At 52.8% G+C, this 19,798-nt stretch overlaps 1 protein-coding gene across 1 annotated transcript; it reads left to right on the top strand.

Moving 5' to 3' along the window:
• Nucleotides 1-39: 39 nt before the first annotated feature.
• Nucleotides 40-8,697, top strand: CLEC19A (C-type lectin domain containing 19A). Its single transcript, XM_064390060.1, has 5 exons — nt 40-287; nt 5,820-5,985; nt 6,469-6,562; nt 7,321-7,453; nt 8,175-8,697. Exons 1-5 carry the CDS (start codon nt 197-199, stop codon nt 8,252-8,254), a joined length of 564 nt encoding a protein of 187 aa, XP_064246130.1. The 5' UTR covers nt 40-196; the 3' UTR covers nt 8,255-8,697.
• Nucleotides 8,698-19,798: the final 11,101 nt, after the last annotated feature.

The following is a 19,798-nucleotide window of genomic DNA, read 5'->3' as shown; positions in this document are numbered from 1 at the left end:
GGGGCAGCGCGGCCCCTGTCTATATCCGCCCCGCCCGGCGGCCGCCCCACAACCCGCGGGGCCCGGCCCGAGCGCGACCCCGCAGCCGGAGGGAGCCCAGGCCGGCCGGAGCTCGGCGGGAGCCGCAGCCCGCGGGACCCCGAGCCCTGCGCGACCCCCGCGGCCGAGCGGAGCGGAGCGGCGCCGGGCTCCGGCCATGGGCTGCGGGCGGGCGCTGTGCGCGCTGCTCGCCGCCGCCCTGCTGGCCGCACAGGCCTTCCCCCAGACCAACATCAAGATCAGCCAAGGTGAGTGCTCGGCGCCGGCCGCGGGGACTTCATCGGCGGCGGCGGTGGCGGCAGGCGAGGAGCGTGTGCCTCCCGCAGGGCCGGCAGCTGGCTTCCCCCTGCGCCAGAAATCACTGACTTTCCTTGAAATCAACTTTCTTCTTCACCGTGGGGACGTGCCGAGGGCAGCCCCGGTACTTGCTTGGGGATGCCGGAGGTCTCTGGGCTGGCTTCGTTTCTGTGTGTCAGGTCAGCTCTTTGGCCCCTGCCCACACGCCCTGCCGTGGGTCCGGTGGCAGGGATGGGACACACACGGAGCCTGCAGGGCTGTGGCAGAATCACTGCTTGAGGCACACACACGGAGGCTGCAGGGCTGTGGCAGAATCACTGCTTGAGGCACACACACGGAGGCTGCAGGGCTGTGCCATGCAGGCCAGCAGGACAGGCTGAGGGCCATCAGGGCTCCTCGTTTATTCACACTTACTACGTGTGAAACAAACACCGGATTCTCCCTTATTCCCCTTCTTTGCTCCCCTTCTTTGCTCCGAGCAGTTACTGACTGCTGAATTTCCTTTAGGTTTCTTCCCAACTTTTCCACGGTGTCAGTGCAAGTGAGAGCTGCTGCACCAAGTTTGTTTGAACTTTAGATTTACTGGCACTGTGAGTGGAAAGGGATTCCTTAAGGGCTGTTTGGTGAGATCGTGAGAAAAGGGATCGATACAAGCCTGGCTTTCCTGCCAGACGCCTAATCCGTGGGAGCGTTGCCAAAACTAATTAAGCAGGAAAAAACTCTGCAAGATAACTTCTATCTGTCAGTGCCAGCTGCAAGAGCATTGCTGCTGGTATTGGCTGTAACCTCACAGCTCCAAACATACAGAGAATTTGAAGCTGTGAAACCAGCTTGGTTTCATTAAAGAACTTTACAAAGCAATGTGCTTGGTGTGAGAGGATGCCCCTCCCAATGTGCTTCAACTGATGTTTTATATCTTACTTGAACACTTGTGACATGTGCCTTAAAACCCTTCAGGGTGTGTAAAATATTGCCCAGTTGTGGGATTCGTGTCCATCAGTGGACATACCTTCCCCTGCAGCTCCATACAACCCCAGATACACTGAGACCAAGTCTCTCCCCTGATCACATCCTTCAAAGGTGGATGCTCAGTGTGAGACTCTTTCATCCGTTAATGAAAAACAAATATTGCAAGTAACATGAAGGTGCCATTGTTTGCCCATGGTGACTAGAATGTCAGGGCTTAAGGAGTTGCTTCTAAAGCCATGTGTGAGTGGAGGCATCCCAACATCACACCACAGCACTGTCTTAGTCCCTGCCACATGCTGCTGCCCTCCAACCTCCTGTTTAAATGCTTATTCTGTGGGTTTGCTCAATGAGGAGGACGTGGTAGGATGGAGCTCTGGCTCAGCTGGCACCCCCAGCTTAGCCACAGGCAGTTTCTGCTGAAGTCACCCTGGGGATGGGTTCTGGGGGTGCCCTGTCCCAGCCCTGTTGTCTCACCCAGCCCTTCTAGCTCCCCACAGCTCAGCAGTGCTGAGCCTGGGTGAAGCCCTGCTGCTGGCCCTCCCTGCGGCCTGAGCTGGTGAGGGTGGCTGGGGGAGCTCCAGGCTGCTGGTCCTGAGCCCAGCTCTGCCAGCTGGGACACTGCCCATCCCTCACTGTCACCACCACAGCCCTCACATCCTGTTGGAGGGGCTGTGCCCTGGGCAGCACCCAGACCTCCACATGACAGCATCTCCTCAGCTCCTCTCTGTTGACAGGAATTTCAGAGGAGCCTTTTGGGTGTTGATGGGCGCTCTCCAAACCCAGCTGCTTGCCAAGAGCTGAAGAGGTTCACTTGCCTTTTCAGGTCAGATGGCAGCAGTAGCTTATGGATGTGCCAGGGGGCTGTCTCCTAGCACCTCTGAGGTTTGAGGAAAGCTGTTGATGTAATGGAGTTCTTTGATTCTCTGCAACAAGAAGAGCATCTCCTGCCAGCACTGAGCCAAGCTGGTCTGCTGTCCAAAACCCTTTGATGGAGCTGCAGCCCTTCAGGAGCCTTCCTTGCCTGGGCACCTCCTGCCAACCTTGCCCTAGCCTCAGATTTCACATCTCAGATCCCTGCAAGCGAGGCAGCATTGCTCCTTGGGATGAAGTTTTCAGGAGCAAACCTGCTCTTCACCAGCTGAGTCCAGGGGAGCCATGCAGCTGGTGGTAGGTTTTGTTTTTTCTTCCAGTAGCATCCTGAAGTGAAGAGAAGCCCTTGTGAAACTGGCTAGGATTTTCTCAGGTAATTATTTCTAGTTGGAAATAGGCCAACTGGGGAAGTGAAACTTTTTTGGCAGAGCAGTGTCAGCTTGTGTAAGATTTTGAAAAGTGATTTTCCTGGTAGTTCTACAGTGGGGCTCAGCAAGTAAATAAATAGAAAAGCTCCAATTTGGCACTGACACAAATGCAGAGAGCACAAAACTTTATTTCTGACCCCAAATATTTGTTTTCCAACTTTTCTGAGTTAGTAACAGCTGCTTGATCTGAATCTTATCCTCAGCCAAGTCTGGACATTTATTTTGCTGGAGCTGCTTTAAAATATGGTACTGTCCTTAAAACTGCTGCATTGTAAATTAAAAAAAAAAAAAAAAAAAAGAGAGAAAGTATTCTTGCAGTCATTTTTTCACCAGGAATTTGGGGACAAATGGATGGAATGACTTGGGGTTAGCAGGGACCCCCGTGCTGCAGGCACTGGCTGTGCTGATCCTGCCCTGTGTGGAGGAGCTGATGTTTTGCTGGTCATTTAGACCCAATCCTCACTTCCCTCAAAAGTGAGAATTTGGTCTAAAAAGCCCCCAAATGCTTCCCCTGTCACCTTCTAGATCAAAACACCACACACAGCTGCTGGCTTGGGTTGTGAGGCTTTCCTGTAGAGCCATGAGTAGGCCCCTATACTCACTACCCTACATCAGATTTCTTATGGTTTTTCTGCTACAAATATTTCAAATAAAGCAGCTCCCCTAATTGTTCCTGCCTGAAAAACTGGGACCAGTAGTTCTCCTCCAAAGAGACAGACAAAGCCTCTGATCCTGACCTAACAGAAAAGATGCTAATTAAAAGCTGACCTCCCATATTTTCCTTTTTGGTATATTTAACCTTAAATTCCTTCAGGCACCTCTGGTTCACTGAAGCTCATCAAATTAATGCTACCTAATGGGAACCAGTATGGAATAACAAAGCAGGGCTGTCTCAATTTCTGACTTCTCTCTGCTGCTCTGAGCAAACATGAGGGTGATTTTCCCTGGAATTGGGGTGCCTGGCTTTGAGGCAGGACAGTGGGACACTGCAATTAGCACTGGGGAGTGAAGGCTCCGTTTGCTGCTGGGTGAAGCCCTGTGAATTTTGCCACCGTGCTGCCAGAGGTGAGGACTTTGTCAAGGCACTGTAATAAAACTCCAGTTGCTGGAACAGCTGGTGGTGTCTTGTCTGGCACAGACTTCTGGGCTGTCCTTGGCAGGAAGGAACAGCAGCCTCGAGTCTCTGCAAGCCAAGAGCAGATCCCAGGCTGTCCTTTCTGGGGTACATGCCTCGCCTGTGGCCTGGTGGTAAAGCTGGAGCCTCATGCTTGAAGGCTTGACCCTTGTTCTGCTTCAGTTTTGGTGGAGACAAGAAACCCTGGCCAGCATCATGAGGGGAGGAGGCTTGGCTCCCAGGAGTCACATCAAATTTTGGAGTTCCTGGTCCTGCTGTTGCTACAGTGAAGTAAATTGTGTCTCCTAGGGCTGTTCTAAGGTTTTTCTCAGTGCAGTTATGGCCAGGTGTGAATCAGAGAACTGAACTCTGCCTTGCTGCTGAGCTGTCTTTATCTTACCCACTCTCCCCAAAAGCTATTTTGCTCTCCCAGCCCAGCAGGCCTTATCTTCCACAGCCCATAATTAGTGCTGCTGAGGATGGGAGAGCCCCTTGAGCCCCTCAAGGGTTTGTTGCTGTCGGCTGCAGAGCTGCCCCAGTCTCAGCTCCTGTGCAGGGATGGCTGGGGGTCCCAAGGCAGGTTCATGGGGTGACAGCCCCACGGGGCTTGGCAGTTGATTTGGCCTTGCTCAGGAAGAAAAAAAAGACTCTTTGCATTTGTGCTTTGTCACTTGGGAGGGAGGTGTGACAGCAGGGACCCCATGGGCTGGCTGGTGGCTGGTGGCTGGCTCTCAATCAGAGATCCTCATGTGGAAAGAGCTGATGAAAGATGAAATTATCACCCAGAGCTGCCAGCACTGGCACGGGGAATGGTTTGGCTCTGTGAATGCTCACACAGCTGCTTTGGATTCACCTTGCCTCTCTTTTTCTCCACGCTGTTGCTTCCTTTGCCACAGCCACATCCAACTGCTGCTGGCAGTTTTGCTCTTCCCACCCTCAGGGAAAGCCATTCCCCCGGCCCCTCAGTGCTGGAGGCACCACCCTGACCTCTCTGGGCTTGAGGCTGTTACCTGCTTGGATAGTCTGATGGCATCTGACATCTGCCCTCAGCCCTGCACACCCACCTGCCCACTGCCCCACTCGCCTCCACAGCAGCACTGACCCCAAGCACAGCTCCCTGGGGATGTGGGAGCTGGCTCAGGGGGGCTGGCAATTCCCCCATGTTCACAAACCAGCAGCTAAGAGAGTTTAGTCCATGTGGCCCAAGACCTGAGTGTCCCGAGTGCTGCATCCTCCCCACACGAGGGGGAGCAGAACGTGGAGGAGGCTGGAGCAGTGTGTGAATGCCACTGCTGTGTTTAGACAGCAGCAAAGGCTCCAAAAGGACATCCTGCCCCCACAGGGGCCTCCTTTGAGGGCAACTTGCCCACTGTGCTGAAAAGTGGCAGGGGAGGAGGAGCAGCAGCATGGCCTGGCTGTAATCTGTGGTGGGATATCTGTGGGATAGGCTGTTATCTGTGGTGGGATACCTGTTGGATGGGCTGTTATCTGTTGGATGGGCTGTTATCTGTGCTGGGATATCTGTTGGATGGGCTGGCACTGCTGCTGGCTGCACGCTTGCCTCGCTGGCTGCTCCTGGGCTGGGATCCAGTGCCTACGTGCACGGCTGCATCCCGGGACAGGGACAGGGACAGGAGGGGGGTTTCCCAGGGGGAGGAGGTGCAGGCTGTCCTTGCAGGAGGGCAGAACACGGCCATAACCCCACAGCCCAGGCTGTCAGCTCCCCTCCAAGCACAGTGGCTCCAGTGGTGCTGATAGCGACAAAAGGAACCCTTATCTCGCTTGTCCCAGTAGCAAATGTTAGTGCCTTTATTTTAAGCATCCTCTGTCTAAAATGATGTCAAGCCAGCTTGGAATGTCCCTCCTGATTTAGGCACATGCTGAAACTGAGAAACCCACAACTTGTTTAAAACGTGTTTTGACTTCTGCAAGCTTTTGCGTGGCTCCTGCAGCAGCTGGGTTTTCCCTGTGTGTGTTTGGTGGTTGTTTGCCTGGGTGAGGTGGGAGAGCAGGGCTGGGCACTGCTGCCTCCATCACCTGCTCAGCTTCCTGGCCAAGCTGTCTCACCACCAGCTGCTGGGTGTCCTCTGCTCTGCCCCCAGCCATGCCTGAGCCTGTCCATGCCTACTCCTGCCCACTCTTCTGGACGGAGTACGAGGGTCACTGCTACCGCTACTTCCCCATCAACAAAACCTGGGCTGAAGCCGACCTCTACTGCGCCGAGTTCTCCATCGGCATCAGGTCAGCCAAGCTGGCCTCCATCCACAGGTGAGCTGTGCAGAAGCATCATCCTACCCTGACACAGCCTGGGGAGGAAGGAAACTGGAGGCAAAGTCCCATTCCCACGCCACAGCCTCTGTGTCAGCTGCAGCCTGCACATCCCTCTGCAGCAGCGGCCCAGTCCAGGCTGATGCACAGGTCACACAAAGGCAATATAGAAAAGAAATGCCTTTCCTGGACTGGCAGGAAAACTGGCATAGTATTCCCTAAATTTCCCCAAACTGTTTTTTTACTCTTGAAAAAGGGATAGAAGTAACACAAGATTCCACAGGCTTATTTCCCTATTCCCTCTCCCCCAGCTCTCACCAGCACTACGCTCCTCTTGCACAGACCTGGGAAAGTAGCCAGCAGCAGTAAGAAGCAAGGGAACCATTTGCCCACGGGTCCTGTGGTAGGGTGAGTGCTTAGGGACACACCTGACCATTTGCTGACATATCCTCTTGATTGCCCTGTACTGCTCTGTTTTGCCAGCTGGGAAGAAAACGTCTTTGTGTACGACCTGGTGAACAGCCGCGTGCCCGGCATCCCCACCGACATCTGGACGGGACTCAATGACCTACGGCAGGTGGGAGCTCCCTGGAATCCTGTGGGAAAAGGCTTTGAAAAGTTCACCTCTCTGTGTTTTCCTCCTGGAAAGCCACTTGGTTTTCTTCTTTGCTCCTTATCCCCCTTTAATCAGGAGGTGGCATAGAATCTGTGGTGCAGCACTTGGAGAAACTTGTTATTTCACCCATTCCAGTCTGCTTGTAAAAGAGAAGTGTTACCAGAGTTAATAGATTAATCAATAATTACTCATATCACATTTTATTACTGGATTAATAGAAAAAGTATTGTACTGCTGGTCCAAGAAGAGCAAATAAACTGGAAAGGTCTTCCGTGTCAAAAACCACCGAGTTCCATTGCTCTCTTGTGCTACTCTGTGACTTTTGAAAGCTGACATGTTGGAAATATATAGTCTAATATGTTAGAAAGAAAAATTGAGACCATGAGGAGAACAGTCTCATGTCAGCAATTTTTTTGTAGATACTGGAAAAAGAATGGAGAATGAAAAGAAAAAGGAATGTAGAACTGGGTAGGGGTGTTAAAAATATATAGATTTGATTTCTGGGCTTCCCCTGCTGAGAACACTGTGAAACCTGGGGCTGTTCTTGGCAAGTTTCCAGTTGTAAAACCCAGATGTGCTGTTTGGACCTTGCTGAGTGGTGTCTGTCTGTCTGTGTCCCTGGGTTGTGTGGCACTGGGAATGGGGGTGGGGACTACATGGGGGTGGCCTCCCACCCTCTGCAGCTCTTGGTGACAGCCTCTCTCTGCTGGCCTTGTCAGGAGGGTCACTTTGAGTGGACAGATGGCTCCTCCTACGACTACCACTACTGGGATGGCAGCCAGCCTGACGATGGGATCCACTCCATCCCTGAGGAGGAGGACTGCGTGCAGATCTGGTACAGACACAGCAGTGGTGAGCACCCAGGGCACCTCAGTGTTATTTGTGTGGCAATAAATTCAATCCACTGTGGCTCCTGCTTTTCTGAAGAGCTTGCTGGCAGGCGAGGTTTTGCATTTTAATTTTTTAGTATTATGTTCAAGGTGTTTTCCTTTTCACCATGTACATAGATGCATACATACTCATTTTCCCTCTGCTCCCATCTCCCTCTCCCATAGTAGCAGCAGGGCAGGAGCATCAGCTGCCTTGAAGAATTACCAAATTTAGTCAAAGGTCAAATTTCCCCATTTCCCTTTCCCCCTGTGGGAGCACTCATTGTTTTACCAGCTTATCCTCTCCCATGCTTGGGCCAGGACATCCTGCTGAAGTGGGACAAGACCCTGCCTGTGCAGAAATCCCACTTCACACCCTCCCTGCTGGTGAGACCAGCCAGGTGTGTCCAGGCCCCACAGATGTACCTAAATGTCCTGTCCATGGGCAGCCCATGGATAATTCTGGGGGAGCAGGGCTGTGTTTGCAGCTGCCCCTCCATTACCAAGTCCAAGCTGGGGCCTGGCCTCCCCTCTCACACCCCCAGGTGAGGATGCTGGGAGGAAGCACGGCAGTGAATGGCACACATGGGAGCACATCCAGGGAGAGCCTCCCCCCGTGGCAGGAGGTCCTGGTCCCAAGGGCAGTGCATGGTTCCTCCTTTTGCCATTTTTCAGCTAATGCCTTGTGTTTTTTTGGAGGGTAGCACTGCGCTCCTGGAACGACAACGCCTGTGGCAGAGCCTTCCCCTTTGTCTGCAAGATCCCCTCCCTGGCCCTGGACTGAGGCTGCTGGTGCTCCCACACCCCCCTTCATTCTGGGTCACCTCTCCAGCTGTGCTGGGCTAGAGCAGTCAGGCCATGGCAGGGCTGGGAGAGCCGTGGAGCTGCTTGGAGCCCCAGCCAGTGCCTGCTGCAGAATCCCTGCTGGGAGGATGGTGGGGATGAGCCTGGCACTCGGCACTGACAGGAGCTGCATTCAACAGCAGAGGAGCCCCCAAGCCCGAGTGTGGCTTTGGATTTTAGATCAGCTATCACAGCGTGTTAGAGGAAACCCGTGATTTTACCAATACACCAAACTGTTAGCACCCAAAAATAGCTGTGTGTAGGAAATGCTTTTGCCTGTTGATTTGTGAAGAGTGGAGGAAAAGTGTTATTTTCTATTAAGTTATGCAAAATGCCTCTTGTCCATGTTATTTTTCTCTCTGCTAAAATAAACAGCAAACAGCAGGTGGAGGCTCCCCTGTCTTTCTTGCACTGGAGTAGCAGTGATTCCCTGGGGGCTTGGGGCTTTGTGTGAAAGAAGTTGTTTTTTCCCCAACCTGCTCTGTGTGTTGAGGGAAGCATCTGGCTAGGAAAGTTTGTTCTATAGACCCTGACTGTTTTTGGGGCAGGCTGTGTGCTCACGCTGCCCTTTGCCTGGCCCCAGCAACAGAGGCACCGTGGAGGGTGTGAGGGCCAGGCAGTGCCCAGAGCTGGCCCAAGGGCAGGGCTGGAATGGATGGACAGCCAGCAGCAGGGAGATGCTGCTGCGCGGTGCCAGGCTCGGCTCCAGGCTGCCCCTCCCCAGCTCTGTTTTCCCTGTTCCTGCTGTGTCTCCTGTCCGAGGAGCTGGGAGTTCATCACGGCTGGGGATTGGTATGCCTCGAGCCAAACAACTGTCTCTTCTCCCTGCAAGGGGTATGAGATGTTTCAAAAGAAAGGTTAAAACCTTCCCTTGGGAAAGTGTTTGAAGATCTAGGCCCTACTGTGGTTAAAAATATTGCTAATGGGGAGCCCAATGAAAGCTGTCACCTCCAATTAACATCTTCATTTCCAGGTAAAAAGAACTGAACATGCATGACCTGAAAGTCAGGACTAAAGTTAATAGGGGCTTTGTTTCCCACCCCCTCTGTGTTTCTCCTTTGGCTCCAGGGTCTTTACTTAAAAATCAGCCCTCTGTCCTTGCCAGTGTCTTCTGTTTCACAGTAATCAAATAAAATTCAGAAAACAACAGGAGTTTTCACCTCCTTAATGAACTTCTAGTGGATCTGGCTTGATGAAAGATGGGCCACGCCCTTTCTCTCGGCATGGACGGTCCCAGACTCTGCATGGCCTGGAGCAGCTCCAGACTCCAGCCTGAACTTCTTTATTTTTCTGTTCTGCATCTCCCACAACCCCTCACTCCCTTGTTATCTTGAATTTCTCCCTTCTGACTCGCTCTGTGGTGCAGGCAGTGGGAAATTGGACAGCAGCAGGACTCTGACACCTTTCCTGCACATCACTTGAGTGATTCCCAAGGGCCTTTTTATGACACTGATTTTCTTAGGGGTTGAACACCTTCTTTTGTAATAAACAAAAGCTGGGGTAAGTGTGTGTGATGCGGCCTGGGAGTGAACCAAAACAGTCTTTACCCTCCTTGTACCCCATTTCTGAGCTTTGGAGGCAATATTGCCCTGGCGTGGCAGTGGGGAGGGATGGGCCTGCCTGCACCTCTGACCCTTTGATCTCCTTTATTCCTACTTTGATTGTTTCCTGAGACGTGCTGCTGGTTGTTGTGACACAGGACATGGATGTCACAGCTTGTGGGCACGCTGGTGCTGCCCTGGCACAGCCTGGTGAGGATTTTCCTCCCCAGTGATTATCTTGACTGCTCCGATGCCTGGCTGGGCTGGGCTGGGCTGTCCTTTCCTCTATTAATTCAGTTAAGATTTTTTTTCTCCCGTAAATGACTGGGAGAATAAGGGCTGCACGGCTGAATCATGAGCTTTTCCTTGTGCATTTCCCTTGGATTTAATTGCCTGAGCAGTGGCTCAGCTCCTGCCCTGAGGCCAGGATGCCGCAGAGTGGTTCCCTTTGACAGAGAACAAAAATATCTTGGGACAAAAACCATGCTTTGAGCAGCTCAGAGAGTACATTACAGACTGGCTGCAACAGGGAGCCCCAGCAGCAAAAACCCCAAGCCATAATGCCCTGTGGTAAATGATGTTACCCATCTGTGCAATGGGGTAAATGTTAAATCCCAAAGCTTTAGCACATCCCAAAAGTCCAGCATGGAGAGATGGAGCAGTGGGGCACAGGGAAGGTGAGCAGGGTTTGTGCTCTGTGGGTCCCAGTGGATGTTGGCTTAGCTGAGGTGCTCCTGCTGTTCTGCAGGAGGGTTTTCCCATCCTGCCTGATGCCATCTGCTCCCTGCTGCTGCCAGGGAATGAGCAGGACAGTGGGAGCCAGAGGGGACAAACCTGCTGGGAAATGGATCTCCTGGGCAGCCCGAGGGCTCGGCTGCAGCAGCCCTGCCTCCTGAGAGAGGCATGAGTCAGGCTGGATTTATACAGCCTGGGAGCTGCTGGTGTGCAATGGCACCTGAACTAATTGCAAAAGCTCAGTGAAACTTCCAGCAGAGCCAGTTCCCCTTGGAGAGGCTCAGAGCTGCCAGGAGCTCCTCCAGGCTGGCTCAGCACAGGAACTGTGTCATGCCAGGGCCCATTGTGCTTTTGATTGTTCCCTTTTGTACCCCAAAAGTCTCTTCCTCTTTTGTGGCCAAGGATTTCCAGGCTTCCAGAGAAAACTGCCTTGGTGGGGAGAGCTGGCTGAGGGCTGTCCCTGTTTGGCACTGATCCCTGTCCCTGTTTGGCACTGGGTCTGCAGCACGGCCACCTAAAAAGGGTGGTTATGTTTTTCATGAACCACTTTTGCTTTGCTGGGGCTCAGTAACTTGGCTGGAAACTTTCACTCCTGAGTGCAAATTGCCAGAGCTGCCAGTGACCAGAGGTAAGGCACAGATCTCACAGGAACACAATTCCCACTGCTCGGAGAGCTGGTCAGCCTTGAAGGACACAGAGCCAAAGCACAGGTGACGTGAGAGAGAAAAGATCCACAGCTGGCACCGTGCATGTGAGTGCCTGGAGTGGTCAGAGAGGACAGGGCTGTTCTGGGCTGATGCTGAAAGAGCTGATGCTGCTCAGCAGTCCTGGCTGCTGTCCCAAGCGGGGTCCTGGGCACCGCGCTCCTGCTGTGCTGGCAAAATGTAGCTGTATTTGGGAATCTCCCAAAAAAGTCTAGTCCAGCTCTCAGGGTTACCATGGCAACGAGATATTTGCTCATTTGTATTTCTTGAAAATTATACTGGGCTGCTGATTGCCTCGTTTGTGAAGCTCTTTGTCAGGACGCCAACAAATCCCTGCTTGTCAAGGGCTGTGAGGGAGCGAGTGGTGCTGTTGTTGAGCAGATTTCTGAATGGGAACCCTGCTGGAGAGTGGGTGTGTTATGACAGCAGCCCTCCCACAGACACCCAGGAGCATACCCCTGGCCTAGGAAGAGGTGCTTGCTCTGCTCATCCCCTCTGACATCATTTGTACTTGTGCCATTGCCTGGATTAACACAAAATCCGAGTGACTTGTCATGGGAGACCACACTCAGGATGGGATGGGGGAAGGCTTGACAGGAAGCTGTTTCTTGCATGGAAAGAACTCAAAATACCCTCCTCTGGCTGATCTTGAGACTCAGCCACAGGGCAGGAAGGTGAGATTTAACTGTGTCCCCAGGTGTCCAAGGGAGGAGGTGAGAGGAGTGAAGGGCTCCAGGAGCAGCTGAGATGGGCTGGCTGTGGTGCTGCTCACAGGTGGATAACCACCCTCTGCTTCCAGAGTGCACAGAGACTTTGAGGCTTGGGAATATACCAGCTCAGATTAAATGCTTACTGGGTTTTGGTATTGCAAAGCTGGCACTAACTGTGGAGCAGTGGGAAAGGACGATGCTGCAGGGCTGGCTGGAACTTTCAGAGGTGACTGGAGAAGAGGATAGGGCAGGCTTCTCTTTTTATCCTGAAGGAAAAATTAATTTGATTTGGATGTTGTTTAGGCTCTATGACCCCCGGTTCCTGCAAGTGAATTGACTCACAACCCAGCAGCTGTTCAAGAGCTCAGCATTCCTTGTCAAGTATTTGCTTAGCAGCAAAAACCACTTACCATGAGCTCCTCTTTTGTCTTGTTGAGATAATTAAATTAGGGGCTTGTCCACATGAGGATGTAAGACTTTCATGGAGTCCCACTTTGCTCAGAGTGCTGGCACAGGTGCCCTGTGGAGCACGGGGGCTGCTGCACCTCATCCCCATCGTGGCCAGCTTCCTCTGTCCCCAAACCAGCAGCACAGGCTGCACCCAGCAGACACTGGATGTGAAGATCCCAGGCAGAGGGAGAGGAAGGAAACAGCAGCAGCACAGGTTAAAGCAATTAAATGTGGTATTTCATCAGTGTGGAGGGCAACTGCCTACAGGAAGGGGCTGTGGCCTTTATTAATCTCCAAAGCATTATATGAAATCATGGTCTCAAGTAAATGCTGAATGCAAATGATGAATGTAATAATCCAGTATGGATAGCTGCCCTGGATTTAGATGGGCTGTGAAAGTGATTATAATATAGTAATAGCAATAAGATTAACAGCTCTAATGACATCTTAAATGCCAACTTCACAACCTGTCCTTTTTTCTGCACTGACTCCATCAAGGGACCAGCAGGAGCTGGCTGGGGGCTGTGTCCCTTTGCACATGATCCCTCTGATGCCCCACGTGCACCTGCCTGACTGGGATTTCAGTGTTAGGGCCCCACGTCCACACAGCTGAGGCACAGCAGCTCCTGCCCTGGCAGAAACACAGTTTGGGCATTGAAAATCCTTGCTCAGATTTGATGGTTTTGGCTGTATTCTGCATTTACAGCAAATTCTCCCTTCATTGCACGTTGCCCTGGCCCCTTGGTGCTCCCTGCTGCAGGCAGGTCCCTTGCAGGATGAGTGCCAAGGCAAAAGCCACCAGGCTCCCAAAGCATCCTGGTGCTGGTGGCTTTGGTCCCTTGAACCCTGGGTACCCCCAGGATGTTACTTTTGGGAAAGCACAGGTGAATTTTGGGGAAGGACTAGAGAGTGTGTGGCTTTGGGTGGAGAGGGGTGAGGTGATGATGAAGGATGTGGCAGTCCTTGCACTCCTGCTTTTAGGAAACAGCCATACAAGACACAGAAGGCCTGTCAGGGTGGGATTTTTAACCCCAAAATGCCAGTGCAGGCTCTCACTGTTCATGTTGTCTGGCAGCTGCAGCCACCACATTTTCCCTCCCATTACTTTCTCTATTTTTCTGGTTTAAACTGGGAAAACCCAAAAAAAGCTGCTGTTTTGTTTGAAGAGTTCAGTATAGAGAATGACCCATTTTTCTTCTTGGATGAGTCATGGATCCTCCTTTGAAAGATCCCATTATTAATATGCCATTTGGGGGATATATCTGAATTTTCCAGCAGTGGCAGCAGCCTTGTCTCTGCCCACCAAGGAACCCTCACAGTGAATGGCATATGCCAAATGGCTTCATGCAAAAGATTTAGTGTCTGTGTACTTTTAAAGGATATTGCCTTGAGGCTTAACATTTTTTCCGTGTTAGAAATCTGTTGAAATTCCTCTCATAAGGAGGAGAAGGGGAACCCTTCCCAGATGGTGCTTCTCACAGAAGAGAAGCAGAAGAGGAGAAGGGAGGTATTTTTAGATGTGCAGGATGGTCACAGAGTGGGGTTGCAGCTCAGGGAGAGTGACCATCCCACTGCACCTGGGGTGTATCCCAGAGCCCAGCTCTGCTTCTTGCACAGTTCTCTGTTGGCAAAATGAACCTTGTGACAGATTCCCCCACAAGGGGAGATGCAGAGTCCAACAAGCAGAGAGCAGTGTCAAGTTATTTTAGGAAGAGACCAAATGAATCATTTGGGCTGTCTGAACCCACCTCAGATGGAGCCAATATGCCCTTTTAAAAATATATATCTTTATTTATGAGCTGAAATATATTTTCCCTAATATTTGTGGAACTCCTGCCTCCAAAACGCCACCCAAAGTGTGACTTTAAACATTCCCTTCCTAGTCTAGTGGGTAGCATGGTAACCCAAGGGTACCAAATGCAAGGTGACAGAGGATAACATTCCTCACATTTTCAATTTGTTGTTTTTTTTTCCCTGAACTGCACTTTCAAAACTTAACTTCTCTGGAGCATCTTGCCAACACTCAGTCTCCAGCAAACCTAGTGAAAACACCTAATCATGGAATCACAGAATGATGTGGGTTGGAAGGGACCTTAGAGATTACCTCCTTCCAGCCCCTCTGCCATGGGGCACCTTCTGCACCAGACCAGGCTGCTCTGAGCCCTCCCAGCCCCACCTTGCTCCCTCCTTCTCCCACCCTGTGCAGAATAACCAGCATCAACCTCTCCCATGGACATTTCTTCTGCAGCTGAATCCAGTTACATGATTTTGAAGTTCTAAATATGTATTTGCTAAGATTGACATTAAAACCTAATTTCAGGCTGATTGTGTACCACAGGCAGTTGTGGTGCACATCACCTCGTTAGCCTGATTAGCTGGCTGAGCTGAGTGATGAGAATGGCTGCGAGAAACAGAGCCCAGGAGTCAATAATGCTTTTGGCAGCATGGAGATTTTGGGGCTATCCAGGTGCTGGGAAGGGCCCTGTGGATGAGGGGCTGTTTGTGCAGCTCAGCTCTGCTGGGAGACTGAGACATCCTCCTGTTCCATTAGTTTTTCACACTGAGCTTTGCCCTTTTTCCCCCAGTCCCTTGCTTATTGTGTATCTGCTGAAAATAACAGATCTCTGTCAGTTCTGGAGCAAGGGGGAGAGCCTGGCCATGTTTGATGTACGGGGGGTTGTACACAGGAGCTGAGCCCACACAAATTATTTCCACCTGTATCTTAGCCACTCACTTTAGAGGCTTTTTAATTATAAATGGAGGCAGTGTGCATGTGCCTGTCTGCCCTGAGACTCTCAGTGTGTGCTCAGAGCACCCCTAATTTAGTGGACCAACGCTGATTTAGTGGTGGTGCTTGCTTGGGCTCCCCAGAATGGAGAGTGCTTTGTGGACTCTGACCCGTGTTCTGATCTGGGGGTCTGTGGGATGGCAGTGTTACCTGTGAGACGTGCAAGAGGTTTTAAAGGAGAATGCTGGAGAATGGGAGAATGCTGGAGTCTGCTGAGGGTCAGCCCTGGCCATGTCCCACCTCAGCCCCCCACCACCCAGGGGATCCAACACCAGCTGTCTGGGGCAGCTCCTGCTGGCCACTGGTCTCTTCTGTGGAGTCTGCCTTGAGCTTGGCTATCCCAGGAAGCAAGGCAGAGGCAATCCCATGTACAGCTCCAGCAAAGAGGAAATTATATGGGATTTGATGAAGAGGTGGGATAGAGAGGGAGAAATAAATCAGGCTCTGTGGCATTCATCACCCAGTGCTGGCAGTTTGCATCTCTGGTGCCTCCTGCAGTGCCCAGCAGAGCTGGACAGCAGTTTTCCATTGCAGGCTTCAGGGATGGAATTTTTGCCTGGAAAGTGGGAGATCCCAGCTGGCTGCTCTCTGCCCTGGCAGTGTCTGCAGGCCCTGGGAGCTGTGTGGGGCAGGGGCTCTGTGGGGGCTCAGCTGGCACAGGGCTGAGTCTCAGGAAGGCTGGGGCTGCTCTAGGCTGTGGTATTACAAGCTGTCACCATGCAGACACTGCAGCACATCTCCACTGCATCCCTGGCAATCTCTGACATCAGTGTGGTTTCCCCTGCCCTCTTTTGGAATATGATTTTGAACAATCAGCATGTGATTCAGCAATAGGAATGCTAATTACATGGCACAACCACAGGGTTAAATTAGTTTCAGCCATCACCAAAGACTTACTGAACGTTTGTACTTCTGCACAGTTATTGTGATTTTCTTTAAATGATTTAGTCCTGAATCCAGAGTAGCTCCCTTTAAACAGGATTTGCCCTCCTTGTGTTCATGTTGCAGTGGAGTTCACAGTGGTGGTGCTGAGCTGGAGCCCAGACTGCTGCAAATGCAGCCCCAAAAGAAGTTACTAAAATATGTAGCAATCATTCCTGAATTGATTTTTTTAAAAAAGGAAAAGGCAGAAATAAAGGCAGAAGAAGAAGGCAGACACAATGATATATTGATAATTCATCTATCCCTGCCTGTGGCCTGCGCCAGGCTCTCATTTGTCGTGTGCTGGAATGAGCCCAGAACACCACCATTGATGGCAGTGGAATTGCTTCTAGATTTATGTCTTTACAGTCTGTCGTTTGGGCTAAATCACCTTTGATGTTTCAGGAGAAGTGAGACCATCCAGGAAAAGAGAAGGAGCTACACAAATACTTTTGGCAAGAGGGAATCTGATCTCTCTTAATTTACCAAAGGATGCATGGTGTTCTGTGGGTATTCGGGTGTGCGTTCCCCGTTGGAAAGCCAGGCAGGCTGGGTGTGAGCGGTGCAGCTCACAGGGGGTCAGTGGGAGGGGATGCGGGGATGAAGGACAGCCACCATCGCCTCCCTGGGCTCCACGTGTCTCCTCCAGGCACGGAGGGATTCGGGAGCCCATCCGCAGCCACGTGCCAGCTTTGTCACCAAGAGAGCCTCTTGCCACCCTCCCTGCTTTGGCACGTGCTGTGTGTCCCTCTTTGCACCCCCAGTTTCTGAGAGGCATTGCCATATGCTGCATGAGCTACGGGGGATGAATCACGGCTCCCACTGCTGCAATCCTCTCCCGCCGGGATCTCGCTGTTATCCGTGACACAGCAGCTGTTCGGGGTGAGGATGGGGCGGGCAGCGGAGCCCTGGGGCTGTGTCAGCCTGGGAGGGTAACCCCGAGGAGCTGGGTTGGACTGGCAGTGTGCGGCACAAAGATCGCAGAGCGATCCCGCTGCTGCCTGCCCCGCTGGAGCCCTCCAGACCTGCCAGATGGGCCCCGGGGCTGGAAATGCTCAGCCCCGGCCTGGACCTTAATGCACCGCAGATGAGATTATCCCAACTCAGGGAGCTCCTGCAGAGCCGCTGTGCCTGTCACCGCCGGGCTCCCCCGGGACAGGCACGGTGTCACTGCAGAGCCGCTGTGCCTGTCACCGCCGGGCTCCCCCGGGGACAGGCACGGTGTCACTGCAGAGCCGCTGTGCCTGTCACCGCCGGGCTCCCCCGGGGACAGGCACGGTGTCACCGCGGCAGGCTCCGCTGCCCCCTGCCCTGTCCTGCCAGCCGCTCTGCCGGCCGCATTTACCTGCGGCCCTGGGCTCCCTTGGCTCCTTCTGCTTTCACAGGGGCTGTAGAGCTCAGCCTTGCACCCAAAAGCAAACTGCAGGTTCTTCTGTTTACCAAGCTGGGACCTCAGGCAGTGGCAGCCTGGTGGGGTCCCATGGGAAGGGAATTATGTTGGAGCACAGCAGGCTCCTGGGGATGCACCCCAAAGAGCAAAGCCAGGCAAGAATCAGGGATAGGGTAGGGGGGAAAACAAATGGAAGCAATCATGTGATGGATTTATTATTTTGGGAAAGAAAGACACTTAGGCTGAGGTTTTTCTCGGAGTTTCCCTGCTGGAGCTCTGATGGTGCACTCAAACAAGTTGGTGAGCCCTGGGGGCACGGGCAGCTGCACTGTGCGAGGGACAGGGGACTCATTCCAGATGCACAATTTGACCAAGGATGCTGTTAAATAATTTTTTTCTCCCCCAAACAACACTCAGAAGATGAAGAACAGGTCCCTGACACCCGGCAAAGGGCTGGATGCCCAGCCCATCCCCCGCTCAGGGCCGGAGGGGATGACAGTGTCATCACTGGATGAGGTGCCCGCAGAACGATTCCTGCGTGTGCTCCGTGGGTGCCGCTGGTCCGCGGGGACCGGGGGCTGCACCGGGATCTGCACCGGGGGCTGCAGCGGGAGCTGCACCGGGATCTGCACCGGGACTGCAGCGGGACTGCACCGGGGGCTGCACCGGGACTGCACCGGGGGCTGCAGCGGGAGCGGCACCGGGATCTGCACCGGGACTGCAGCGGGACTGCACCGGGGGCTGCACCGGGACTGCACCGGGGGCTGCCCCGGGAGCGGCACCGGGACTGCACCGGGACTGCACCGGGGGCTGCACCGGGGGCTGCCCGAAGCCGCGGCCCCGTCCCTGCCCTGCGGCCACCTCTGCCGCCCGTGACAGCCGCCCTGGGCCGGTGCGAGGCCCCGGAGTTTCCCGCGGGCACGGAGCGTTCCGCGGTTCCGTGCTGCCATCTCTCGGCTCCGCGCATCGGCTCCCGTCGCAGGGGAAATGTCCCTCCGGCACTGCTCTTCCGCTCTCTGCGCTTTTACCGCTGCTCCCTTTACCCCGTGGATGACCCTGGGTGCGAGGGGAGAGCCCTGAGCTGCTTGAGGGGTCGCCGCGGTGGCAGCTGGCAGCCCAAGCTGAGCATCCAGGACACCACACCGTGTAGTGGGACACCAGCCGCCCTTTCTTCCAAACAACACACTCAAGTGGCTTTTTAGTGTTTCAGCCCAACATAGATAAAAATTTTCTGTGAGTTTTAAAATTATTTACTGAAATGGGAAGTCTCAGGCCCACCTGTTCACTTCAGGGGCACGCTGCAATATCTGGAGCCACTTAATGAGCCCTTTCCTGGGCATAAAAATGGAGCTTACAAGCAGCAAACAAGTGAGCATTCTATTTTGTATACAGTGTTTATTCTGTGTGTGGCCCAGGATTGAATGGTAACTACTACCACCAGGCACAACAGGTTTCAGAAATGAACTTCAGAAAGTAGAATATCTGATCCCTCTCTGGTGAGCCCCATCCAGAGCTAAGCATGACTCAATCTATCCATCCCTCCATCCCCACAAAATCCACCAGCGTGATTTCTTTCAAAATAGATTATGCTCTGACAGCTCCAGGGTACCAGCAGCTGTAAAGGTTATTTGTTGGAATGACAGCCCTTCTTTTCCATCTGTGTGAGACCATACAGCTCATCTGTGGTCCTTTGAAAAGGAAAAGAGAAAATGGAAATCATTGGAAAAATATAAGTGAGTAGTACATCCAGCTGGGGCTGGATGTAGGAAATGCAACCTGACAGCTCACTTCCCACACCAGGCTGGAGCTGAGCTGCCACCCACACTGCAGTGCCATGTTCTGAACCCCTGGGGCTGCTTTGTGCTGTGTGATCCCTTCTCCCCTGGGGAAGCACCCACCACTGGTACCTGGTGCAGCCCCACCAGTGGCTTGGCTTGGCTGCAGCAGGGCTGAAATACCTCCTGGGGTTCACCCTGAGTAAAGCTCTCTTTTGGCATGAATGCTTTTGGGAGAACAGCCCAGTGACTGCCATCCTGACCAGCTATCATGAGCATGTGCTCTACGGGTTCCTCCTATCCTTCCCACGGTCACAAAGCCAACATTTAAGCAGCCATAGGGAAAAAAAATGCCTGGGGAGGTTATCAAGTCAAAGTGTGCCAGGTATTTTGTTGATGCAGATGTCATCCATTTGTATGTGATGTCTCTGGTAGTGATGTAAGCTGGTTTCCCAATATAAGGCTCTCAAT

The sequence above is a fragment of the Passer domesticus genome, chromosome 15 (assembly GCF_036417665.1).
Source record: "Passer domesticus isolate bPasDom1 chromosome 15, bPasDom1.hap1, whole genome shotgun sequence".
Taxonomy (NCBI): Eukaryota; Metazoa; Chordata; class Aves; order Passeriformes; family Passeridae; genus Passer; species Passer domesticus.
This window is presented reverse-complemented; position numbering and strand designations above follow the sequence as displayed.